The 26,875-nt window shown below is 46.2% G+C and overlaps 1 protein-coding gene across 1 annotated transcript in view; it reads left to right on the forward strand.

Annotated features, from left to right (window-relative positions):
• LOC108641505 (plexin-A4-like) overlaps positions 1 to 26,875 on the forward strand; it is a 64,199-nt gene that overhangs the window by 13,444 nt on the left and 23,880 nt on the right. The window contains exon 2 of the mRNA XM_018083579.1: positions 6,668 to 6,850. Coding sequence (XP_017939068.1) covers positions 6,668 to 6,850 — 183 coding nt within the window. The remainder of the gene's footprint in view (positions 1 to 6,667; positions 6,851 to 26,875) is intronic.

Here is a 26,875-nt window from a genome sequence, read left to right on the forward strand (position 1 = left end):
GCTGCTGACCAGTCCCAGGCAACATTTCTGGGAAAAGTAGGAACCAGAGCTGGGGAACAATCCATGGGCTGAAAACTCTTGGCAGTTGCAGCTCTGTGGCTGTGACTGAATCAGCAGATGCTAAATTCTGGGGTCTGCATCTCCGAGGTCTGAAGGAAGAAATGCAAAAAGCAAACTTATTGCCAGAATTGCTTAAAGACCGTAATACTGGGGTCTAGAAAATTTGTAGGGGTTCACTAATGGATTTACCTTGTACACATCTTTTGGCACTGTAATCATTCAGCAAACTGTGACTTGGAGGATGTTAAATTTATAGCACAATTACTTTTATACACAATTACTAATAATCACCCAGCTCTGCTAAGCTAGAGGTCTGAAGACTAAAGAAACCTGTTGGTCTCTGTAAAAAGGCAGCCTGCTCTTCAGGAAATTGCAAATTTTACGACGTGGAGGTGCCTGGTATAGACTGTTGGGAAGTCTTACGCTCACAGCATAGCAGGGACATAAATACAGGCATAAAAATCTGTACTACATTAAGATTCTGCAGCACTCTGGAAACTTGACACCAGTCCTTGAACTGATGCTTAAACTACAGACCTAAAAACCAAAGGACTGCACCAGTTCTAGTCAATTTGAGTAACTTTCCCCTCTGTTCTTGCATTCCTGAATTGTGTTCGAATGAAAACCTCTTAGCAGGGTGGGTGCAATTTCCCTATAATTGGGAAAGTTACTGTAACTGCACTGTCATTTGTATATGGTGACATGTAATTGCACAGTAACCACTGCTGTGGGTGCACAAGTGAAAAGCAGAGTGCAATTATAATGTATTTCCAAGTGCTGGCTCTTTATCCAGCTTCTGTTATGTCACAGAGCACCCTGGGGAAACGGTGCTGGGTATTTTTGGATGTCATTAGAACTGCAGGCCAACCACTGAAGAGTGGGTTGGTTGGTGATCTGTGCTGTCTTTGGTCAGTGGCCATCTCTTTGTGCACAAAATTTTGAACTGCAGATGGCAAAAGTCCACAGTTTTTTCCTGACCCAGTGTTAGGAATGCATGGGGTGGGGAGGGCAGTAACAGGCATCAAATTATGGGAATGATGTGGCACGAGGTGAAAGTCAGAGGGACTCTGTCCATCCTGCACGAGGATTTCACAGCTCAACACGGCCAACGGGCTGAAAAGTGATGGTTCTGCTGGAGTTCACAGCACAGATCAGGGGGAGAAGGGACGTGAACCAAAATCCACTGATTTCACAGGAGTCAGAGGAGACACTGGGATGCAGCATGGCCAGAAGCAGAGATACTGCAGGAGGTCAGAGGCACAGAGTAAATACAGCTTCAGGAATGCAAAGTATTGGTGCCATGGGTAGGGCAAACCAGCATTTAACCAGAAGTTCACCGTGCTGAAACCACCAAGAGGACATGCCCAGGCAAACAGGAGAAGCACAAGCCTTGAGTACCATCCTGCTGCTGTTGGAATTTAAAGACCTGTGGTTTGTGGGAGATGGTTTCCCTCATTTCCAGCTCCACTGGATAAGGATTTATGGTCCACCAGGTGATCTAGACCCTAAATTGCCTAGCTTGTCTCTCTTCAGGTACCATGAAGTTCCTGGTTAGAGATTTTCCTAGGGCTTCCACCTGTCTAGATTTTTAAATACCCTGTGGAGTGGACACATGCCCACCCTCACCCTCACACGGTCCTTGCTGTAGGAAGGAAAGGAGATCTTGCAGTCAGATGATGGAAAAGACCTTGGATATCTCCTTGCAAAGACTGAAATGTGTGTTCCTGTTGATTTCTTATTGCTGTTGGCTCCCTGGCCCTGCTGGCAGCACAGACAGCCCTTAATGTATGTGTTCCCTCCATCCTTTGCGGTGGCCAAGCCTGAGATAACAGGAGTGAGAAGCCAAGTACCTGCCACCGTGTGAAGACAGGGCTGTTAGGTATTAGCTGTAAATCAAAGGCTTGGCCATTGGGACAGCCTTTATCCCCAGTGAGTCTGTGGAATTGCTTTGGAGCCTGCTGAGAGATCTGGAAAAAGGTGCTTTGATCGAGGAGGAAGATTTCTCCAGAGTGAAAGCAAGGAGGAATGAGGGGTGGCTAATCCCTTATTGAGGCTGTTCCCCAAATATGGATTAGGCTGTGTTTGATTATCAGGGGCTGTTTCAGAGGCAAATGGCTAAAGCAGATGTTTAAGGGACAATTGATGTATTATGAGCACTGTCTGCACTGGCCCCCTGATACCTGGTGCTTCAGTCACTCCTGCAATGCCAAGGAGCTCACTCCTGCTGGGGAATCAGATGAGGACGGGGAAGGAGGTGCTGTAATCAAATCTCTAACCCTTCTGCTGAATTTGGGGTTTTGGGGACTCAGTGAATCCCTCAGGGACTGAGCCAGCACCAGCCTCGTAAAACCATCCTCTGCAGGAGGGCTTGGATGTGTTAATTATTTATTTGACAGGCTTAATCCTGGAGGAGGCAAACTCCTGCCAGAACCCTCCTGGAAATCAGGCCCATTCTTCTGCACATCCTTCCTTTTTCACTGGTGAATGTGACACTTGGCCGTGGTGTCACGGCTGCAGATGAACCCCCCAGTTGCTGACACAGGGAGTGGTGGCAGGAGCAGACCCCAGCCTCCCACCAGCTGGTCCCCCTTCCCTTCAGCCCGGGATGGAGAGGCAGCTGGTGGGACTTGTGAGGGCATTTTTACCCTGGGAGCTGCCAATCAGTCCGAGATGAGGATATTTCAGATATGCAGAGCACCTTATAAGCCTGTGTTTAGCAGCTTTCCTGGGGCAGAGGGGTGGTGAGTAATATTCCCTCTTTTGCAGGTAGGAGTTTGGTGTGGGATGATGAACTGATTGATTCCAGTCCAGCATCCCAACCACGAGCCCGCAATTCCTTCCCAGTTACCTGCTGAGTGTGTCGTGACTCTCTGGGTTAGATTTTAACCGCTCAGGATGCCAGAATTGGTGATGTTATTCCCACCTCTTTAAACCTTCCCTTTGCCTCTCCCTGCTATCCCAGCCGGTGTGGCAGCAGCATTAGAGGCAGAGTGAATTCATGTCCTCACCTCCTCTTTCATTCTGGAAAGTCGTTAACGCAAAATTGCCAAGCAGAGAAGCTCCAGAGAGTTTAACGTGGCTACTTTATATTGCTGCTAGGAGTGTCTGGAATTGAAAATAAACCTGTGCTTGCAACTCCTGACCCTTTCATCATAAATCCAAACTTCCTTACGTGTTTCTCTTCGCTGCAGAAGATGACTGTATTTCTGTCTTTACAAAGGCCCGTGTGCAGCTGAGAGCCACAGCTGTGCAGAAGCCGGGTGGTGTTTATTTGTAGGGTTTTGCTTGCTGGCGTTTTTTTGGCAGATGATCCCCCAGAGGAAATAACCCAAATACGTTAAACGAAAATAGTTTTCATGTGGCGTGTGGCTCGCTGGCCTGGCTCCTGTTGCTGGGGGAGGGCTGTCCACACGGCAAACCGCAGCTCTGGGGTTGCTGCTCTGGCACCCACCCAGCAACACATGAGTGGAGATGGAATCCTGGAGTAATTTGTGTTGAAAGTGACCCTGAAGACCATCTAGTCCAATTTTCCTGCCATGGGCAGGGCCACCTTCTCTATCCCAGGTTCCTCCAAACCCCGTCCAACCTGGCCTTGAACACTTCCAAGGATCCAGGGGCAGCCACAGGTTCTCTGGGCAACCTGTGCCTGGGCCTCACCACCCTCATCATAAACAATTTCTCATTTATATCTACTGTGACTCTACCTTCTTTTAGCTTAAAGCCATCACCTCTTGTCCTATTGATACAGACCCCATCAAAAATCTGTGCCAGTATTTCTTTGTAAGTCCTTCCTATAAGAATGTGCCCTTCTGTAAATAATAGCAGGGAAATAGGATTAAATAATAGGCTTAAATTAATTTTGTGTCTATATGGGGAAAAACTATAATATCAGCCCCATTAAGGGTAGGTGTGAGCTCAGCTGGAGCTGGGTCCAATCTGATGGAGGAGCAGTTAACCTGGGGCAATTAAATTAATTCTCAACAGGTGGGAGATGAGCTGCAGATCAGCCACAGGTGATTGTGCTTGATGCTGGGATCTCTGGCTCTATATCTTGTGAGTCTGTTAAAGACTCCTGCCTGAGACTGGAAGTCTTAGATCATGCAGGAAGGCAGCCAGATGATTCCATGGGTCCTTTCTGGTCTCAAGTGCTTTAGCTGGAGTAGTTGGTTTTGGCTGTGCTGCAGGGAGGGAATGTGAGCTGCTCCAAGGAGGATGCCTCTGACAGTGCCAGCTCTGCTTGATTTATATCATTTCACTGCTTGTCAGTGTAATTTCCTCTCGTTGGAGATGGAGCTTTGTGCACTGCACCCAAGGTAAGGCGTCTGCTGGCACCATTAAGCTTTTCATGCTCTCGGTGGGGAGGAAAGCTATCTTGTTTTCCTTAAAAACTTTCTTCCCTTTCCCCTCTTTCTGCCATTTGGGAATTTCTTGCTTTCAGTCTGAAATGATTCTTTTCAGCTTGACAGACCATTAGAATGAGCACTTATGCAGTTTTATTATACCCTTGAAACACAAATTGTGCTAATTTGAGAGCTTAAGAGTTTCTGGTCAAACTGTGTCTGACTTGAAGGTTTGGATTCTTCTCAGATCCTACATCCACAGCACAATTCAAGTTGGAAGGACATTAGGGGGCCTTTCAAGTATGATGCATCTTTCCTCTGCTGATTATGGATTTCTATGCTGACCTGTGTGACAAAGCTGGGATGCAGATTTACCTTAGACTTTGTGCTGGCATTATGCACTAGTAGCTGTCCTGTCTGCTGCTGGTGGAGGCTGTTGATCTGCTCTGTAATTGCTCTTTGAGCCGGTGTTTTAGCTCTGAAAGGGCAGTCCACAAACACTAATGACTCTTGCAGGCCAGAGCTCAGGATAGCTGATCCTTACTAATGGCTCTTCGAATTCCTCATAGGTTTTATGTATTTATAAACACATTTAGGACACATTATTCTTCCACTCGGTAAAAACCATCTGTAATTATTGCCTGTAATTGCTGGGTGAGGATAAAGTGAATCAGCTATCAGGCTTTTACTGCTGGTGAACTCAAGCATGGAGCATCACAAATTCTAGCCATGTTTCCAGGAAGATGTGAGCTCACACAAAGAAAATTGTCATGGTCCTTTATTCCTGATACATCAAAATTAGGTAACCTGCCTGTACAGTCAATTATTGCCTTCCTAGGCCTTAGTCTACCAAAACATTTTAAGTGAATGCTCAACTTCAAATCTGTGAGTGGTCACAGAGAAGTTAATAAAGTCCAACTGCTTTGGCAGTTGAGTGCTGGGATTTTTGGGGCTTCAGCTTTATTTGACTTATTCTGGGGAGATGTGTAACTTGGATTAGCTTCACCTACTTTGGTAGTGTCTGTACCTCACTGCCACTGTGCTTCTATAATTCCTTGAAGCCCAAGGAAACACCCTCAGAGATATCCAGACACCATGTGCATTCATGTGAGAGGATCCAGGTGGAGCATCTGTCTGATGACAATCCTGTAGAGTTCAAATGCAACAGGTTAAATTAGAGCTTAGGCAGCAGCATTAATGAACAGGGGCTTTCCTCTGGTTGGTGGGAGTTCATGGGTGTCTCCAACAAATGCTGGAAAGCTTCCTTAATAGCTGGGAAACCTTCCCTCCTCTCCAAAGAACTTGAGTGAATTGCAGTATCCCTGTAAGATGGAGAATCATAGAAACATAGAATGGTTTGGGTTGGAAGGGACCTTAAAGACCATCTCATTCTACTCCCTGCCATGGGCAGGGATGCCTTCCACTTTCCCAGGTTGCTCCAATCTGGCCTTGGACACTTCAAAGTATGGGGCAGTCACAGCTTTTCTGGACCTCCCTACCCTCACAGGGAAGAATTTCTTCCTAATGTGCAATCTAACCTTCCTCTCTGTCAGTTTGAAGCCATTCACCCTTGTCCAAAATACCTCTCCAGCTCTCTGGGAGCCCCTTTAGGTACTGGAAGGGGCTCTAAGTTTATAGAGTTTAGTTCTTATGATGATCTTTACTGCAGATTTGGCCTGGGCTGACCATCTCTCTCCCAGACAATTCCTGGACATGCCTTGGAGGACTGTAATGTCCAAGATGTAGCATGAGCAATCCTAAAGAGTTTGGAATTGGGAGGATTATTTAGATTTCATAGATGTGATTATTATATTGGGTCTTGGGCCCAGAGGGCAGGTCAGGGTCTTTTTTATTTGCCAGGGCAGATTTAGTTCGGTGATTCTTATTCTGGATCCCATGGGAATAACTTGCATACTTTTTTTTTGACAGAACTAGATATGTTTAAGGCATTTTCAGCAGATTTTGTCTTTGACTGCTGGGTCTTGACTGGTTGAACTGACTGGTAAAGCAGTAGGAAAAAGGCTTAAAGTAATGTATCCTGCTGGGCTGTCATTCAAGACAACCAAGTTTCCAGTTTTCCTTCTGCCTGTAACTCATCACACAACTTTTGGACAAACTTTTTTTCCACCTCTCTGTTTCTCCAGCCCTCAGGGGTTTGTCAGCTTGCCTAAATTACAGACCTGTTATGCAACTGGTGGACACTTCCCAAATGGCTAAAGAATGGGTGACTTCACTTGTTTACACCCTCTTTTTCTTTTTGTTTGCAGCTGTTAACAATCGATGACAATTTCTGTGGCCTGGACATGAATGCCCCCTTGGGAGTATCATCCATGGTGAGAGGGCTCCCCATTTATACTGAGGATGGAGACAGGATGACATCTGTGATTGCCTACGTCTACAAGAACCACTCCCTGGCTTTTGTGGGCACCAAGAGCGGGAAGCTCAAAAAGGTAAGACCCGATGTGGTCCTCTAACTCCAGATTTTCATGTTCTTGAGGAGATTTGCTGCGTTGCATTGAGCCTGAGAACAGTTTTTATGCTAAGATTCTCCTGTTTTGAGGATTAAAAAAAAATGTTTTGGTTGGCAAAAATACCCTGTGTTTCACCCTTGAGGGATTGAGAGAATCTGAGATAAGGATAAAAATCCTTCTTCCAAATTGTCGCTCGTCAGAAGATGAACGTTTCTGAAGTCAAACCACACGTCCAGTCACAGACAGGCTTGATGTAATTCACATCCAACAGAGTTGTCTGTGCTCAGACCATCTCTAATTAAGCAGTTGGTCACAGGGTATCTGTGCATGCTGGAGGAAAACTGATTGTGGCTGAAGCTTAAGCAACAGGATTCATGCTCTGGAGGTCTTTCAATGTGACTGGGCTGTGATTTCAGCACGAGTCCAGCATGGGATTAGTGGTTGCTCTGTTTGTGTCAGGCCTGGTGCTTGTGCTGAAGGAAGAGTGTTTTCATCAAAAGAAAGCTGTGTCTTGAAGGATAATGAGCTTTTATGTTTATGGTTGATGCCACATAATCTCAAATGCAATAAAGAGTGTATTTATGTTCCTCCCTGTGTGTTCTCACTAGAAAATGCCCTTTGCATGGCAGTAGCTCTGCAGTTTGCCGTGTAAGGCAATAAAAGAGAGGCTTGCGAGGTGGAATCATCTACCTGTGGTTTTCTCAAGGGAAGAAGAGGTGTTAAAAGTGACCTTCTCATGTTAATGATGGACCTTGCCTCCATTTGAACCTCTTTGTGCCAGTCTGACAATGTTTGTCTGAAAGCTCAGCCCAGGGAGGGTTGTAAAATATTGTATGTGCAAGGAGACTGTGTGGCTTTGCCATGATAATGGTGAGAGGTTGGGAAAGGGAGGTTGGGCAGAGCCTTGGGGGTTGTGTTGGGTGTTGTTCTCTCTTTGAATCCCTCTTGCAAGTAAAGACTTCCAAGCTGGGGAAAGGAAGGTGCTTTGAGAAGGTGACCCACTGTGTCTTGTGCAGAGGATGGGAAGAGAGGACAAGGGGAAGGGAGTTGCTTGCTCATAGATGCTTAAGGAATGCCTGAAATCTGTTTTTATTCCTCTACCTGTCTCTGCACTTGAAAAGAAAACCAGGGTTGTAAATTCAGATGGCATTTTCCCCATGCTGAGGGAGGGCTGCAAGGGGAATGAGATCCTGCCCACTGGCAAATGTCTCTGGTTTTGTTCAACAGAGGAAAGGCTGCTTGTGCTTTTGAAAAGAGAATATGTTGGTGGTTTGTTTCTTTGTTTGTGTTTTTGTTTTTTTTTTTTTTTTAATTCAGGCACGTGGAAAAGGAGCCAAATTGTTTTTTAAATGGTCATAATGAAAATAATCTCCTCCCCTGACTAATTAGGTTTTGCTTCCCTGTCATCTGTGATATCATAATAAACTGTTCAGTTCTCCAGTCAGTCTCTTGCATGGGGGGGGGGAATGGGGTGGCCGAGATCTGAATGGTAAATATCCAAAAGACCTTAACAGTTAATGACTGCTGCCTCCCTGCACTCCCAAGCCTTTGGTTTTTCCTTTGGCTCCAGGAGAAGCAAACTCAGCCACAGCTCTCTTTGCCTTTGCGGGTCACGTTGCAGAATCCAAGATCTGATTCCTTTTTAATAGGGGAAAATAGGAGAGAGAGCTTTCCGTGCTTCAAGGAGTGTGGTAGGGAGCAAGGACAGCCTTATAGGGTAAAGAATGAGAAGAGGGGAGCTGAAGTGGCTGATGTAATTTGAGAAAGCTTCATTTCATTCCCTTTTTCCTCATGTGCTGAATATTCTGCCTGTGGTTGTTACTGCTTTGGGTGCATGAGTTGGAGCAGGGCTGGAGCCTTGGGCTGGGACCTTTCTTGGATGAGTAAATCTCCACCAGAGAGGCAGAACACAAAGCAAAATGGGGCTCCTCTGAACATGTGGTGTTGTTTTGGACCACTTGATCCAGACTCCTGGTAGCATTTAGTTCCTGCAGGTACGGTCCATCCTTGCAGTGACTTGTGCAATTATTGACTCTCCTCTACTTATTGTCCTCCCCCAGTGCTCCTGAGGGTGTCTGAGCTCAGGACACCAGCCTGGTTTCCCCTCTGGGTGCTACACAAGGCCAGTTTGGCACTCAGGATTTCCCCTGGATTCCCCTTGGCCCCTGTCAAGACTTCATGGGCCTTCTGATGCTTTGTTTTCCATCCATCAGGTGCTGTTGAATAGGAAGCAAGGAAAATACTGCATTGAGATTGCAACTCCAGCATAATACATTATGTTGGCATGGTGTTTGTGTTCTGTTTAAAAAACAGTACTAAATTAGGATGAACTTTGTAGGATTATATGAAACTCCAGGTACCAGTGGACAAATCCCAGGAATTATCTCCTTTTTTTTTTTTTTTTTTTCCTGCTGTTGGCTCCTACCAGGCTGCTTCTGGTACAGTGCAGCTACTCAGTCAAGCTGCAGTGGAACATTTTGGATAACATGAAAGAGTCAGGAGATTATCTCCAAGATAGCAGGATTTACTCAGTGGTTGGAAGACTTGCTGCAAGATGGTTTGGGAGAAACTTTCCGTCTTTTTCCCCCCCCCGCAATTCCAGCATTTTCCTCTCTGTGTGTATTTTCCTAAGAAAGTGGCAGACTGCATATCTGATTTTGATTTATGTGATCTGTGAGTTCTCTGCAAAATACCCACAGTCATAAAGCAATATCTGTCAGTTGATACACAAATGTCACACGTGGCAGAGGAGTTTATCCAGTGGCACACACAACTTGAAGCAAAATATTGTGCTTTACGGGAGCATATCATTAAAATGAAAACTAGCAGCGTATCAGGAATCTGCCCGTGTAACCAAGACAACAAAGGGAGAAAGAAAAGGGAAAAACTAAGATAGAGGTAGGGCAGGGGAAGTGTGAGCGAAACCAAATGACTTGCTTGGCCCCAGCGATTTCACTGCCCCAGGCAAAATGCATTTTGCAACCCTTGCTCATTCACAAAGCTGCCTGTGCAGCCCATCAGGAAGGCACTGAATAACGTGCTGGAGAAATATTCCCTCCAGTTCTGCTGGCTCGTCCACAGCCCTGCAGAATGAGGAAATAAATAGGATAAGAATGCAGAGCTACGGAAAAGAAAAATCCCCCCAAAAATCTCCCCCATATCTAATGCATGGAGGCCTCTGCCCTTGGATTAAAGGTTCCATGGATGGGGATGGAGATGGGTGGCCCAGGGAGGAGTGGGTTGGGAGACACCTGGGTTCGGTTCTTTGCTCTGCCAGAAACTCCTGGTGTGTCTTCTTCACTCCTTGTCTCTCCTGCAAATGTTAGGGAATGTTTTCCTTGCTCAAGGATCATTTTAGAAAATGAATGCATTAAGTGTTGTGAGGTGTATGATCGTATCAAACAGCTCAACAGATGAGACAGAAAACCAGCTCCTGACCACTTGTGGGCATTAAAGATGCTGTGGTATTGTTTAATGAGAAATATTTAATCTGCCAGTGCTTTGGTTTGAACCCAGCATCTGTAATTACCTCCTGTGCTGGCTGGTCCGTGGTGTTCCCAGCACAATGTCAGTAAGAGTTGCCACAGCTTCATAATCCAGGTGCCTGATGGGCTTCCTTAGAAGTGGATCCCTATTTCCTTGAATGCTTGGGACAACACCCATGGCTGAAATTCACCCCTGGGAATTTTTACTGATTTCTTTCAGGAGATACAAAAAACCCACTTGAGTTTAACAAATGTCTGTTTTGTCTCCCTGCAAACAGCACAGGAGTAATTCCTTCCTGCAAACAGGGTATGTCCTTCCTGCAAACAACTCTGCTGTAAAACAACCAGGTGCCAAAATCCACTGGCTTTTGATTTTTCCTTTGCTCAATCTCTCATTACATGCTTGGCTCTTCACTGCAGTGGCAGGAGAAAAGCAGAGATGTACCCATGGAGATGTTTTGCACAGTTTTTTATGCTTGGTTTGGATTTTTTTCCTGGTGTGTCTGGTCGAATCATGTGCCACTAATACCTGTCATCACTAAGGGAGCATAGCAGGATTCCATATTCCTTGCATTCCTTCCCTAGGCATTTAATTTATGGGTCACTGCTTTTGTGCAGATCATTTCCAGTCAAAGAAATACAACTTACCTACAATTATTCTGTGTGTAGGTGCAGGTGTAAAGGGCGAGTTGAGTTTGCAAATGTCAACCTGGGACCAGCCCTAGGAATTCTATTTCCAACAAGACAAAGCTCTTGGACCATTTTGAAATGTTTATTTGAAAATGGAGCAGTAGAAATTTCCATTTATTTGAAACTTCCCCAGAAGAAATAGGGTTTATTTATTCCATCCAAATATTTCACTCAAAGCCTTTTCTATGCTAAATTCCTCGCAGAGATAGAACCTTGGCTTAAAAACCAATACTTTCACTCTGTGGCCTGGATTTCATTTTTCATCAAATCCCATCAGTTTGCTGACTTTGAAGGGCTTTTTAGATTTGGACTTGCCATTGGGGGTGAGGGTTTTCACTCACATCAGACAGCTCTGGAATATGGCCAGCACTTCCAACAGGTATCAACTCCATTTAGTAGAAAATTCTCAGTACTGATCAGTTCCACGAACAACCCTCTGGATTACCCTGAACCCTCGAGACCCTGCTTTCCTTGGATCCAGAGACAAAACATCACAGGGAGAATTTGAGATCTGAGAGCTTGGATTTGCAGTTCTCCTTTCGGCCCACGGTGGTGTTGGGGAAGGTTGGCTTCCTCCAATACATAATTGGATTGGAAAGCACATGTGAGTCTGAGCCCCTGCAGGTTTCTGGATGTGGAGCTGGGGCTGCCCTGTCCCTGGCAGCTCTCCTGGTTGGATTTACAGTGCTATTTATAGCCCACCTGCCTCAAAGGGGGAGTGGGAACCACTGATAGGTATGGATGGAGCCTGTAGGTTGGAGAAGATGCACCTTGCTTTGTGGTAGGGTGAGGACAACTTTAGCCAGGTAACCCTGAAGGGCACCCAGACCTGCAGGTCTGACTGAGAGGAGACCTTATTACAGTCTACAACTGCAGTTCCTCAGGAGGGGCAGGCACTGATTTCTGCTCTATGGGGACCAGGGACAGGACCTGAGGGAATGGCCTGAAGTTGTGTCAGGACAGGTTTAGGTTGGATACTAGAAAAAGGTTCTTCCCCCAGAGGGTGGTTGGGCACTGACCAGGCTCCCCAGGACAGTGGGCACAAACCCAAACCTGGTAGAGCTCAAGGAATGTTAGGATGATCCTCTCAGGCACATGGTGTGACCCTTGGGGATGGTCCTGTGCAGGGCTGGGGGCTGGACTCGATGATCCTTGTGAGTCACTTCCAGCTCAGCACATTCTGTGTGATTGCTGTGGTGGGTCCTCTTGCCACCATCATTTTCCCCTTGCATGTGAGGTGAGATCCCTTCCCAGAGCAGGATTTGTTCTGTTTAGCAGAAAGCAGATGAATCCTGGTGGCACTGGCTGCATGTGAGGTCCTTCCTCCAAGCTGGATTGCACTCAAGTGCCAAGCTGTGGCTTCCCCATCCCTGGAAGTGTTCAAGGTTGGGTTGGATGGGGCTTTGAGCAACCTGGTCTTAGTGGAAGATGTCCCTACCCATGGCAGGGGGGTTGGAACAAGATGATCTTTAAGGTCCCTTCCAACCCAAACTATTCTGTTTTTCATGCAGAAAGTCTTAGTAAGGTAAAAGGGTTCAAAAGGTGGGAAGAAACCCACAGGCAGCAGAGCTCTGAGTGCGTTGGTGATGTCATAAGGTACCCGCATGAAGAGGAGTATCTCCCTCTTCTCCTCTGATTCCTCACCTCTCATCCAAGGAGCTGGAGCTACTGTGGCACCCAGAGTTCACCATGAGCAGGGTGACAGTCTCATGGTACCTGCAGGCAGATCCTCACTGTTTCTCCAGGCAAGGGGGTTTCTGAATACACAAAAACCAAGAAACCCTGCTCAGTTTTGATATTCCCTGGAGGGTATCCTGCTGCTGACAGCTCTGTGTGAATGTCAGCAGGGAAACTCTGCTTCCTTCTCCTTCCCTCCACTGCCTTGAAAGAGTCGGGGTTTTTTTGAATTTCATTTTTATTTCCCCCCAGCTGTTTGGCAAGTGGACTTGACTGCTCTGAAAACAGGCTGTAGAGGCTCTGGCTCCTGCTGGGAAGATGGTTTCTGCAAGAGGGGCTTGTTCACCCTGGCCTCTCCTCACAGCTTCCTAAACCAGCAGGAGTCCGGGTGCTTCACTGACTTGTGATGGAGCGATGCTGGTTCCCGTCTGAGTTTGACATCTGTGAAGGCTGTGGTTGTCTGTGTCCTACACTGATATGCAGCTTCACTTTGAGATGTTGTTGCCAGCTTAGATGCCTGAAAAGCAGTTCATTTTCCTGGCTGTAGCACTCAGAAATTTGGGATTTTGCAGCTGTGGTGAACTTGGCACTTGATGCTCGTGTTGGGGGGGTGGGAGTCAGTGTGGGCAGTGAGACCCACTTGTCCTGGCTCATGTAAAAATCACCAATAGCTGGTGATAATGAAGTCCAGCATGGCCTAAAAGTGTTGGGTGAATGGATACTGTCTCCAAGGGTGAAATCAAAGACGCAGGACTGGATTTTTGGAACGATTCGGGTTGAGGACTGGTTGGCTGGGGAGAAGCTCCACAGAAAAGTACCTGGGCATCCTCACATGAGCCATCAGTGTGCCCAGGCAGAGAGACACCAACAACATCCTCAGCCATGCAAATAGGGGCACTGACAGTAGATTGTGAGGGGAAGGTGATCCTCTTGAACTCCATTGCTAGGCCATATCTAGATAATGAGCCCAGTTTTTTAGGCTCCTTAGAACAAAAATGTTATTGATCAACAAGAACAGGTTCAGGAAAGGGTGAAAGGATTGGCCAGCAGCTGGAAAATCAGCCCTGAAAGGAGAGGATGAGAAATGAGCTTATTCAGGCTGGATATGAGAAAACTTAACAACAGCATTCCCATGTCAACAAGGAGGTTATTGAGAAGATGGAAACAGGCTCTTCGCATTCATGGGTGGGAAGAGGATGTGAGACAGGCATAAGTTGACATGAAAGCACTTACAACTGGATAGAAGGAAAAGCTTTTTCCCATGAGAACCCATCCTTGAAGAAGGTTGCCATGGAGGCTGTGCAGTTTCCATCCTTGGAAATTTTCAAGGCCTGAATAGACAGAACAACCTGGTCTGATCTCTGGGCAGACCCTGCTTTGAACAGGAGGTTGGACTAGAGATCTCCTGAGGTGCCTTCCAGCCTGAATGTGATCCATCCTCTGCCCTAAACCACACCAGGGGGCCTGTGTTCAGATCCTGGTGCAGACAACAGTTGTTTTACATACCCACTAATGGGTCCATCACTGCAGGTGATTGCTTTGACTCTCATATCCCTCATTTCCATTGCTCTGGGACTTCCAGCTACAACTTGCCTGTGTCACACACTGCAACCAGCTCACTGCCCATGGCAGGGTCCAACTGCAGTAGGAAAACTCCCTGTTTGGTTTTTTTTTTCCTGTTAGAAAGATTGCTGTTCCCAGGAAGGGTTGGAGCCTGCTCTTTGGCAGAGAGCTATTAATTTTCCATGTCTCTCCTTCAAGCACCCCTCTCTGCTTTTTGACTACTCAGCCATCTCCGTGCTGGTGTTCAGGCTCTGGCTGAGCTGTGTTTTCACTGGGTGCCTTGTGTAAATGTGTTGAGTGCTGCTCTTTTTTTTTTGGAGATTCTGGTTAAACAGTGACTCAGAGTCTTGTCAGAGATGGGATCTTGTGATCATGCAATGAGACTTGCAAATAACTGTCTAATCCCTCCAAATTCCACATTGGCGCTGCTGCACTGTGTGTTTTTGTTCCCAACTCCACTAGGAACAGCGAGCTCCAGTGGACCCAGAGCAGCAGGGAAGGCAGCAGGTTGTACCATCATCTTTTTAGACTCTTCCTTTAAATGCAGCTTGCATTTGACAGGTTTCCAGTGGCAGAGCAGCTGAGCTGGATTCCCCCACAGCGGGCTGAGGATGTGCTGTGCAGGCAGGGGGACATTAGCGACAAAACCAGACACAAAGAGACAGGTGACAATGTCCTGCTGCCTGTTACCTGCTGAAATCCATGGGTCCTGCAGCCTCCTGGGGGAAAGCTTGCTGTGCTGCTGGTTGTCACCTGCCCTGTGGTGGCAGGTGATTTTCTGCATGGTGTCAGTAGCTCTGTGTGTGGAGTGTTCAGGCTGCAGAACCTGGCATGGCTGTGCTGTCAGTGGAAACCACACAGGGTGGGATACAAGGAAAAGCAAATATATTCCCATGTCCCCATGGTCTGTTTACTTCCCTTTGTCCCTTTGTTCTCGGGTTGGTGCTGTGGATGGAACATCAGATGATCAGTTCTGGTCTTCACCTGCTACTTCTGCTCTCTGGGGTGACAAAAAGAGGCTGTTTAACTCCACCTAATGCCAGGATGGATGCCCAGTCAGAAAGGCTCTTGTCATGCCTTCCTCCTCTCTATCCCCTTCCTTTTTGACTGGGATAATGACTTTTCAGGGAGCCCTTGAAGTGCCTCTTGCATCTGCCTTTGATTTGAATGCCTCTTGCCTGCTGACCCTTCTTACGGGAAGTCGTCTTAAGTGTGGTTCTCCTAATTAGTTTTGCTTTAATTTAATCTTTTGAAAGAATTTTATCAAAAAGAGGAAACCTTCTCCCCACTCCCTCATTTTATCAACTTGTTTTCATGCATGGGCCCTGGGTTTATTTCTCTATTTCCCTTGTCTCTAGATAGGACATCATTTACATATTTGATTAAGCTCCATATGTTATCAGGGAGCCAGTTGAAAGAACAGCAAGTCCCTGATAAGGCACTGTGCATCCATCTCTTCCTTTCAGCATCCTCCACACCGTCCCCCTCACCATCCTGTGGCTGTATCTGTGCCCAGAATCACCTCCACAGTCTGTCCCACCTCCTCCCTCTCCCTTTGGCCAGATGACTGATCTCTGGTTCAGCTGCAGGTAGGGGTGGATGCAGATATTACTATTTGGCAGCTCCTGTCTGCAGGAAGGAATCAGAAAGGATGGAAGCTGAGCACTGGTGAGGAGTGAACCATGAAAATGAGGTCCAGATTCAGTGCCTTGCTCTCTCTGGTCCATGGCAAGTTTTATATGAGCCAACAGCGTGCTCTGGCAGCCCAAAATACCAACAATGTCCTGGGGGGCTTCAGGCCCAGCATCTCCAGGCAGTTGAGGGAGGTGACTGTCCCTCTGTGCTGGTGCAGCCTCACCTCGAGCCCTGTGCGCAGCTTTGAGTGCCACAGTATAAAAAAATATATATATAAAGTTATTGGAGAGCATCCAAAGGAGGGTACAAAGATGGCTGTGGCTTGGACTGGCTGAAAACAGAATAGCCATGGATGAAGAATTTTGAAATGTATTTTAAAATGGGCATATATATGGAGAGGGGGTGTATGAAACCAACACTTCTTAAATAAACAAAGCCTTTCAGGCTTTGTTCTCTGGCTTTTGCTCTGTGGAAACAGTTTGCCACAAGTAGTTCCCCCAGCCCACCTCTAGGAACCCTTTAATTTGAAACCAATTTGTGGATACCCCTGAGGAAAAACAGGGAAATGCTTAGTTTAACAGGAATTTTCTCCCCCCACTGCTGATGTTTAAGTTGGGAGAGGCTTTGCTCAGTTTGTGACCCATAATTGGGCACTTCTGGCAGTGATCAGAGTCCAATTCTTGGTCTGGCAAAGGCAGGGTGGGCTCATAAGAGTAAACAAAAGTGGTGTAATTAGTCACATTACTGCAGTTGGAGAAGGGACCACACTTTGTATAAGGGGGCCTTGGAAAAAGAGCCCTTCCCTTAACTGGCAACCAAAGTGTGGGGACAAGAGTTCTGGTTTATGAGCCAGCTTTTAACTGAAAGGCAAAAAGGAATGTGCTGGAGATAATTTGAAGGGTCTCTCTCCATCTCTCCCCAGCACACACCCAGACACCCCTGTGTGCAGCAGCCCCTCAGCATCCAAGGGAAGGATGTGAGCCCCTGTCAGGGAACTTTAATGCCATCAGCACATCCACAGGTTGGGAATGCTGCTGGTGGGGCTCGGAAAACCAAGAGAAAGGAAAGCAGGAATAACACCCACCCTGTCCCTCTCCAACTTGATCTTTCCCCCCCTCGTGTGGTGGCAGCCTGGCTTGAGAGCAATCAGACTTCGATGGGTTGCTGGTTGTAGGACTGATGTGTGAAGCCTGGGGGGAGGAATGAGAGAGTTGTGCTGGGTTTTGTAGACTCCAACCTGTCTGGTGTCTGCAGGAGTGAAGAAGTGTGTTGCTCTGCAGGATTCAGGGATCTGTTCCTGCTTGGTCTCACACTTGTCTTTTTGCTTTGTCTTGATTTTCTTTTTTTTTTTTTTGACCCTTCAAAACCCTGTCAGTGGCCTTTCACCTCTTCTAAATGAAACCATATGGAAGAGCTGCAGGTTCCTGGACAGTTTTGGAATTAGAAAAGCTTTGATTGGCTGGGTGAGGGGTAAAAATATAGATTGAAGACTAGACCAGGGCAGTTAATCAAAGATGAGATTTGCAAAGTCCCCTTGGGATGTTGTGCCCAGGGTGACCAGAAAGCATCTTCCCAGCTGTGATTGCAACAGGTAACCCTATAGATGACTGAAACCTGATGGTGTCAAATCTAGGTTGATGTCAATGATGACTTTTTTATGAATTTGACTTTGTCGTTGCTTGACTGTCTCCATACTGGCCTTTGTTACAACAGCTGTGATCCCAAGGAGGATCATTCATCTCCTAAACTAAAAAAGACATGGGATATTGTGAAGAGTTGGAGTAATATTTCAATGTAAGACCACAAAAAATAGATTTCCCAGCTGGGTTGGTGCCCACAGAGGCAGCAGGACCTTGTTAACAGAGATATCCCTTAATCCCATGGAAGATAACTCCTGGTAAGAGTTTATTTTTATGTATCAGTAGCATTGCATCCAGTAGGTACCAGGCTGGGATCCCCCTTGGTGCAGTGAGCCTGGAAGTGTGTGTTGGAAACAAATGGAACGCTCCAAGGCTCTGAAGGGAGATGGGTTGGGCCCCTGGGGGTGCCAAAGTCTGGAGAGGAAAGTTGGGAGCAAATCATCTGTGGGTTTCAACTCTGGTTACACTCTGCCATGCTGAACGTGTTCTGCTGGTGATTCACAGGGCTGGGTCCCTTTGGATAACAAAACAGAAGCTCCTAAGGGATTTTGGTGGGTTTGGGAAGCTTTGCTGATGGTTGGGTTTTTTTTTTAGCTGTTGTGGTGCACTGGCAAAGGACCCCAGCACACTTGTATCTATGGCATCCTGGCAATGCAAACCACTGCTCCTCCTGCCAGCCCTGCTGGTATCCCACCCTGCTGGGTTGCTCATGGATGAGGTCTGGAGTCATCTTTCCTTTCAACTTCTCCTAATTTTTATTTTTTTTTTTTTTTAACTGAAGCTGGCAATAAATTCCAGCCATGTCAGGGAAAAGGTTATCATCGAGACTGGCAGAGACCTCATCATATGAATTTTTCAGAACCCCTTCTGATGAAATCTAATTAAACATTTCGGCTGCCACTGTGCAAATCTCCCCGTGTTTGCCTCATTTGTCATCTGGTTGATTAAGGCCGGGTTATCAGGGGGAGTTTATGACTTGTGATATCTGCTGGGATGGATGTGGTTTCACACACTACGGGCACTTTGATCTTTTCCCCACTGCCTACAAGTTTCTGTGGGTTTCTCTGGGATTTTGTACACAGCTGATTTATATCCTTGGGGTCTAAGGGAATATGTTGAGGATAAGCTGCCCTGAGGGATGGGGACACACATTGAGGCATTTCTCCTGCCCTTCAGACAGTCTGTAAGGGATAGGACCTTGGCACCATGTTAGGTTGGAGTGTCTCTCACACTCATTTTGTTGTTTTCTCACAGAACAGAGAAAAATTTTTCAGAAAGAATAAATAAACCCAGCCCAAACCCAGCCCGGTGCCAAATCAAAACTGATTTTTTTTCTCCCTCCTCTTTTTCAATACAACAAACAAGCTGTGAAAGTTTTATAGCGTATGAAACAACCACTTATGGTTATTTGACCTCCCCACCTCCTCTTTCCTCTTCTTTTTACTTTTTGCTGTTGTTTAATTAGCTCTCTTCTTGCAGGTATTTCTACTGCGAGATGGAAAAGTCAAAATCTTTTGATGCTTTCGAGCCCCTTCTCCCCCTTGTGATGATGTAAATTAATTCCCCAAATCCCACGTAAATTCTGAATTTTTAGCTAATTTGCTATTCACGGAGAAGAAAAAGAAAACGTTTCCAAATTTATATCTCTGTTTTCCTTGCACGTCTGTCTCAGCCTGCAATATGTATGGAGAGGTGGGAGATCTTAGGAGACTGCTGCCTTTAGGCTCTTTGTTAAACTTCTTCTGCCGGGTTAGCATTTTTGTCTGCTTGGAAGCTGGAGAATTGAACTCACCTGGGAGCCCTGGTAGCGAAATAAATTATCATAATATAGTAGGAAAAGAATAGATTTGAAGATGGTGAGTAGTGCAGCACTACCCTGGTGTATTACATCTGTTCATTTAGAGGTGTAATATGGCTTTGGCTTTGGGGCACATGACTGGGATATTTTTATTTTTGAGGGGAGGGGGCTGCTTGTGCTGGGGAGACGCAGGTAAATGTAACATATAAATACTGAAAGTCCCAAATGCATCCTGACACTCATAGTAAGTATAATAACCACCTGAAACTGAGCATTGATGGTTAATTCATTATTTTTTTTTAAGCAGGTCTCTCTTTTTTTGAGAGGAATCTGATTCTTTTTAGTGCTGCAAAGCAGTGATGAAGGGCAAGGGATTGAAAGATCTGTTGTAATTAGTATTCCAGTGCTCTGCTTTAACAAATTGTCAACACAATGTGTGTGTGTGTATGTGCAGGTGCAGGACTGTTCACCAAGGTGTTATACACTAAAAAGGATTAATCTTTAGCTTGAACCAGAGGTACCTGCTGGGGGGGATCTGAGCTCTACCCCTCCTGAAAAAGCTTTGAGCAGTCCCAGGTTGGGATGTGGCAACAGGAGCTGAATAACCACAAACTCCTTGTGCTGATACCTGCTATTGTTCAACACACCAGTATTGATATTATGTGGGTTTTTTTTCCCCTGGGTTTTAACCTTAATCATGCTTTGCAGCCCCTGCTGTAGCCCTGGCTGCCTCTGTGCTGCTTTCCTCCCTGTTAAGGAAATCTCAGGCGCTTCCCTCTTCAGGCTCACACTGACATTGCCATGGAAGTGCTGCCCTTCTCCTCCCTGCAAAGGCAAGCCCTGCTAGGAAAGATGATCTCACTGGCACTAAATATACCCCAGCCATCAGGCCCCTTGTCCGTGCCAGGGATGCTCTGGCAGACTCTGAAGTGACTGATTTTCTATGTTTTGTCAATTCTCTGTGGCAGGTGATTTCATTAACTGCCCTTTAATGGCTTGCAGAGAGCTGAGCTATTACTTTTTTGTGTTCACTCTCCCGATGGAAACACTTGCTGGTGGCCACTTTGCAGGTCCCCCCTCCAAGATGAACAGGTCAGCCCTGTCATCCCATTTCCAAGCCTACCTCTGTATATTTTTTTCATAAATAAAAATAAGCTGCAGAATTTGGAATTGGAGTCCAATTCCCAGGATATTCACTGTCAGGGTTTCAGCCTGGGGTGCAATGGTGGGATCTGCTCCCAGTTGTATTCCCTGTGTGATCTCTGGAGTCATCTGTTTGCTTTCCCTGTTTCTCCTGCAGTTATTAAAATGAAGAAGAGGGGAGTGTGAAGAAGGTGTTTGGGAAAGGACTGAGTTCCTCCTTAACACCATCTGGACTGGGAATGGTGTCTTAGCAGGGATTTTCCATATATGTTCACTGGGATATTCAGTGTGTGCTGCCCCTGGATCTTCCCCACATCTGCAGCGTATTATGGACAGTCTGTGACCTCTAACTCTGCTATCTTGTCATCTGTTTCCTTTCTTCCAATAGTCCCCTTTCCTGACTGCCCTTTTAACCTGCTCTTTTAGGATATTTCAGTTTTCCCTCCTCCATCCCCTTTGTTCCTTACCCATAAGTAGCTTCCTTCAAGCCCCCTCAATTTTGTTACTGCTGGGATGGCTCCTTGGCCTTTGTTCACCTTAGATGCCCATCTGTGTTTTGATGTAAGCATCAGACTAAAGTATAAGAATCCTGAATTCAATTCCTGCTCTGCTACTGACTTTTATGGACCCACCTTTTGGAGAATGGGGATTCCTTTCAGTAAAAGGGAATATTTCCATCCCCAGGAGGTGTTGCTAAATTCCTTCCCAGTCCAACGAGAGAAATCAGATCTCTTAGAACACAATCTCATCCTGCAGGAGACTGAAACTGCCCTAAAACAGGGCAGTGAATTATGTCCAAAAATGTCTTTTTCTCTCCATTAATGATAAGGGGAGCTGAGGGCAACTTGTTCAGATATAAACACCTCTTCTATCTCTGTTCCCTGTCTGTAAAGTGACAGTAATGGTGTTTTTCTGCTCTGCCAGGGGTCTCATCAACAATTAGTGGTCGTGAGGTGCTCCAACATTATGATAATAGAAAAGCTCAGTGCAGGGTTGTTTTTTTTATGCATGATTTTCGTGCTGGAGTTTGATTAACATGCTCAGATGGGGCCACTGCTTTTGGCCCTTGGCATTTGGTATTTTCTTCATTCTGCTGCAGGTGAGTTTTCCAACCTCCTCTGTGAAGCTCAGGTGCTCTGACCTGGGCCATACTCCTGAAGTTTGCATAGAATATTTAGGAGGTTGTTTGAGAATAGAGACACTGGGCTACAACTCACATGGTTCAGGAGAAAAAGGGGCTGCCAACAGACCCAGCACCCCTATCCACGGATTCTTATTGATGCTCCCTAAACTGCTGAAAGCTTGGGGAAAAACCTTTACTCTCACTTAAAAGGGAAAGAAAGCCTGCAGAATTTATGGCATCTGCAGTGACTGGGGGCACTGCCAGCAAATTCAGGGAGTTCTGAGTGGGAGGAGCAGGCTGGGCTCTCCTTGGGATCACACATCTGGCAGTCACAGTCAGGTGAATTTTGCTGCATTGCCATGCACCACAGGATGCTCTGGGTGATAAGACACACTTGAAGATATTTAGGAATGCCCAACGTACTTCCATATGCTTTGGAGGCTCAAGTTCTCAGGATGGGGTGGGTTAAAGAAGTGAGGGAGTATTTAGACATGCAAAGGTTCAATTAAGACACTTTTCCAGAAGTACTTCAGTGTATGATTCCAGTCCTTTTACCGAGGAACTTGCAATCAAAAGGACACAACTAACTGGAGCAGGGCACCCAAAGGGGAAAGTGTGGAGAGGAGCAAGTTCCTTGGAATGACCCGAGTGGAGAGGAGCAGGTGGTTGATGGGAAAGGTCCGTTTGGGTTGGGGGTGACGTGGAGAACATGAGGGTGCCAAGGTCCGTCAGAAAAACCTCAGTATGACATAATGGCAGAGTGGGAACCTTCTATTCCCGGGATGATGCTGATTGCAGCATGACCCCAGGCAAAACGCTTTCCTCCCTCCATCCCTTCTCCTCTTCCCTGGGAGATTTTCAGGGACTGACTGGACCGTCCCTCTCAACGAGCTTGTCCTGCACCGAGCACAGCGACCCTTTGCTTTCCTCCCGAGCTTTCCCTGGCAGCCGAACCCTGAGCTCAAAGCCGGGTGTTTTGGGGTTCAGCTGCTCGCAAGCCTTCCCTGCTGCGAGGCTCCTCTGGCACACGCGACTGTGTTTGTACGAGACGAGAGCCTTTGCTTAGACCCCCCTGTATCCCTGATTTTCCTGCCGTGCAGCTCCCAGGAATGCCGTGCTCCGGCCCCCCTGCTCCCTCCCAACAGGTTGATCATAAATTAGGTTCTGATGGGGGGGGGTGGTTGAATTTCGCTCCAGCTGCTGGAGCCGCGGCACATCTGGGGTCCTCCTGTCGTTAATGGCTTCACAAAATGAAGCAATAAAGGTTGTGATGGCTGTGTTTTAACCCCATGGCCCTCGTTCCGTTCAACGGGAGGGTTTCTCGGGAGCCTTTTAAAACCCGCTGTCTGCATTTTAAGTATCTCCCAGTGATGGCCCATCTTCGAGCAGCTTTTATGGAGTGATTTTATTTTCGAAATTTAACAAAGCCGAAGTATCTTTTTTTTTCTGATTTCTTTTGTTTTCCTTCACAAAAGATGAATTGACTCTCTTTAAGTTAAAAACGTCCGTTGTGATTTAACATTTACATATGACAGAAGTCGGTACAAAGCAAAAAAGGGAAGGGAAAAATACCCCGTCTCACTTAACTTGGAATTTTCCTGTGTAAGTAATGCTTTTCCAAGGGATGATTTGTCTGTAAAGAGCAGTTCACAGCTCTGGTCACCGATAAACCCTTCAAGGAGTGGTGCTTCCTTCTACTCTCTCACAAACTTCTGTCTGTTGTGAAATGCAGCCTTCAGGAAAACTGGGATGTGACTTTGGACACTGAGATCTTGCTGCATCAGAAATTCTGGCATTTTGGGATTCGTGAATCCTTAGAAATCAAGGTGTCTTCTTCCAGTCCTACTGTCCTGATGAATACCAGTTCCTTAAAAAAAACATTGGCTGTTTTTTGGAGGGAAGTGCATTTGGTGCCCCAACCAAATTGTGGATCTCTGCTGGGTATTGTGGATGCTGCTAAATGTGCCACTTGCAGAATCAATAATATGTTTATCCTTTCAGCTGTGCTGACTGGTATGGAAGTGGGACTGTCCCTGAGTTGCAGGGAGAGCAAAACTATTCAGGCTCTGCACTAAAGTGGATTTACCTGGAAAAGAGGTAGATATTTAATTTTAAGAAGGTGGTTCAGATCACCTCCTGGTCAGGATGTCATTGTGTGTATGGTCAGCAGAGTTCAAAGCGTCATTTGTGCCACCCCCTGGAGACACCTACCTGTTTTCTAGATAAATAAGTCAAATGCTTAAAGGGAGAGTCAGAAAATGTCCTTCCTGATGTGATGCAGGGGTATGTGACTCCATGGGAGACATCACAGGGAAATGGCTGGACTTGCACAAGCTACATGAGTTGTGGCACAGGACAGGGATGAACCTCAAGGTCCCTTAATCACAGAAGTTATCCTGCTGCACTTGGGAAAGAAGGGCTATTCCCTGACTCTGTTTCTATGCTGAATTTTGGTTTACTTTTGTAAAACAGGCCCCACCAACCTCAAAATAGTGCTTGACATGCCAAATTCTTATAGAAGGACAAGCAAGGCATGCCAGCCACACACTTAGAGATGATAAACAAACTCTCATTTCTTTATTTAACTCGTTATTAATTGCAAAGGACGCCCCTTCACTCATCTGTTATGAAGTGTGTTGACTTCCTCTCTCCAGGTTTCCAAGAGACTTCCTGCTCCAGCAAGCTCAGCACAAACCCTGAGGGGGCCCTGGGTCAGTTTTTGAGGAACATGGGGTCTGATGTTGGAGCTAATGAGCTTGTTACTGAGACATACACTGGGATCTCTGGTGGCTCCATCCTTTGCCACCGTGTCCAGCCTGTCTGCAATTAGGAACAAGGTCTGTGACATTGTGCTTTATAGTAAATCTGCAGCGAGACAAAACCCTCTGATTTTCACTGAACGTGGCAGGAGCTGCTGATCCGCAGAGCGCGAACAAATTTTTCTTCTTTGTGACTGAAATTCTTTAGAAGGCCCCAAGGACTTACTTTTTTAGAATTGGCCTTTTTTTTTAATTTTTTTTTTTCCTTTGTTTCTTTCAGAGCTGCTACCCATTTTTTTTTTTCCAGGGATTTAGAAATCAGAAAGGTGTTAGCCCAGGTAGTTGAAGCTATAACGCTGGACACAGTGCTTACAACAAGGGTGTGTTAGGTAATTGATATTGATATATTGGTGGGGCAGAAGGTAAAAGATGGCTCTGATAGATGGAGACACACAGACCTGGGTCCGTGTTGCCTACTTATAGAATCATAGAGTGGTTTGGATTGGTGGAAGGGGCATTGAAGATCATGTCATTCCCCAGGGACACCTTCCACTAGACCAGGTGGCTCCAGTCTCTGTCCAACCTGGCCTTGAACACTTCCAGGAATGGGGAGTCGAAGTTTGTCCAAGGTAACTCTTGTCTGTGGCTGTAAGAGGTCAGTCCTGATACAGAACACAAATCCAAGATGCCAGACCACTCCTATGGGTGCTTCCCTCTTCTCTGATCACGATCAGTTAAATCAGAGAATACAGATATAGAAGTGACCCCAAGGAATCCTTGGATCCCATCTGCCCCAAAGAAAAGCCACTGTAGCTGAACCATTCCTCTGGGATGTTCAGGTTAACTTGGCCATTGCAAGATCCCTGGAGTCAAGTGGTCTGTGCCTCACTTGGATCATTTCTGACCTTTGGGTTTGCAGGTTTTGCCTTTATTTCATTTCAGTGGATGTGGGGACTGTGCTCTTCTGGGGGATTATCCAGCCATTGTCAGACAGTTCATCTGAATTACCCCATTCATTTCAGTCCTATTCACTCCCTGTGATCCATTATCTTCACCTTTCTTCCCTACCATGAATATCACCCAAGCTACTCTGGTTTTGCACTGGAAACTTTAAATGGATAGATATGTTAATTGGTATCATTACAACAAACGGTTCCAGTCACACTGCAATTCAGGGAACATTTCAGTGTTGCCATTTAAATGATGAGGGGTTTTTCTCTCTCTCTTTTTTTTTTTTTTTCTTTAATGCCACTGACAGCTACTTGTGTTTAATTCATTTTGATTTTGTTAGGAGGGGGAAGTTATCAGGATTGTATCATTAAAAATGCATGCTTGGGTTATTCATGCATGTTTCATATATCCCTGTGTATGATCCATCATAATTCCACATTAGCCAATGGGGATACCAAGTGGAAAGGGTCTGCTGAGCATACATATAATTCAATTACACCCATGACGTCACATTGATTGGATTCTTAATGACACCTCCAAGCTGGGCTGGGAAAAAGGAAGGTTTCCACTGAGGCTGCCTGTGCCTGAGGGAGCCCAAGGTTTGTGTTACTGATCCAGATTGGATCTGGTAGGAACTGGGCAGCTGCTTTGGAGCTGAAGGCCAGATGTGAAGTGTCTCAGGCAGTGGCACAAACCCTGACTGCCACAGGAGTTGTGCTGATGGGCTGTAATAAAGAAATCAGATGTTCTCCCTGCTGTTTTCTTCAAGTGCTTTCAACAGTGCAGCAGTTCCTGTGGCAGGGGCACAACGTGTCATGGTGCAGCAAACCCTCCTAATCTGGGATAACTCTGGAGCACTGGTTTGGTTAAAACCCCCTCCTCGTTGACAAGTGATGTGGGGCAGTGTATGGTGATATTCCTGCAACTGAGGAGGGAGATGTAGATAAATGCCTAGGTAGACAGATGGATAGAGGATGCAGCTGGTGACACCCTTATCCTCTTCTCTTGTTGTAGATCCTGGTTTAGGATAAATTGGTAATTACACCTTCCTCCCCCCTCACCTTCACTATGTTCTTTGACCCTGTTAGTGAAATGAATTTCTGTTCTTCAGAGCCTGCTCACAATATCCATAAAGTGCCATTCCTGGGAGCCCTGGTGGCACAGGGCAGAGGTCAGATGATGTAGCAAAGTCCATTATTTTCTTCACCCAGAGGGTGGTTGAGCACTGGAACAGGCTCCCCAGGGAAGTGCCTCAAGCCTGAAGGAGTTCAAGAAGCACTATTAGGCACATGGTGGGATTTTTAGAGTTGTCCTGTGCAGTGCCAGGAGCTGGACTTGATGATCCTTGTGTTTCCCTTCCAACTCAGGATATTCTATGTATGATTCCACCTGAGGGAGCACTTGGATGCTCATCTCAGTTTGGGTGTCCTGGCCCTGCTACTTCTTGGCATTAGTCAGGTGGAGCAAGGATTGCTGATGCAGAGTTTTCTTTGATGCTTCTTAAAAAAAAAAAAACTAAAAAGAGGAAGGCTCTGCATCC

This window comes from Manacus vitellinus, unplaced genomic scaffold (assembly GCF_001715985.3).
Source record: "Manacus vitellinus isolate BGI_N305 unplaced genomic scaffold, ASM171598v3 scaffold_65_pilon, whole genome shotgun sequence".
NCBI lineage: Eukaryota > Metazoa > Chordata > Aves > Passeriformes > Pipridae > Manacus > Manacus vitellinus.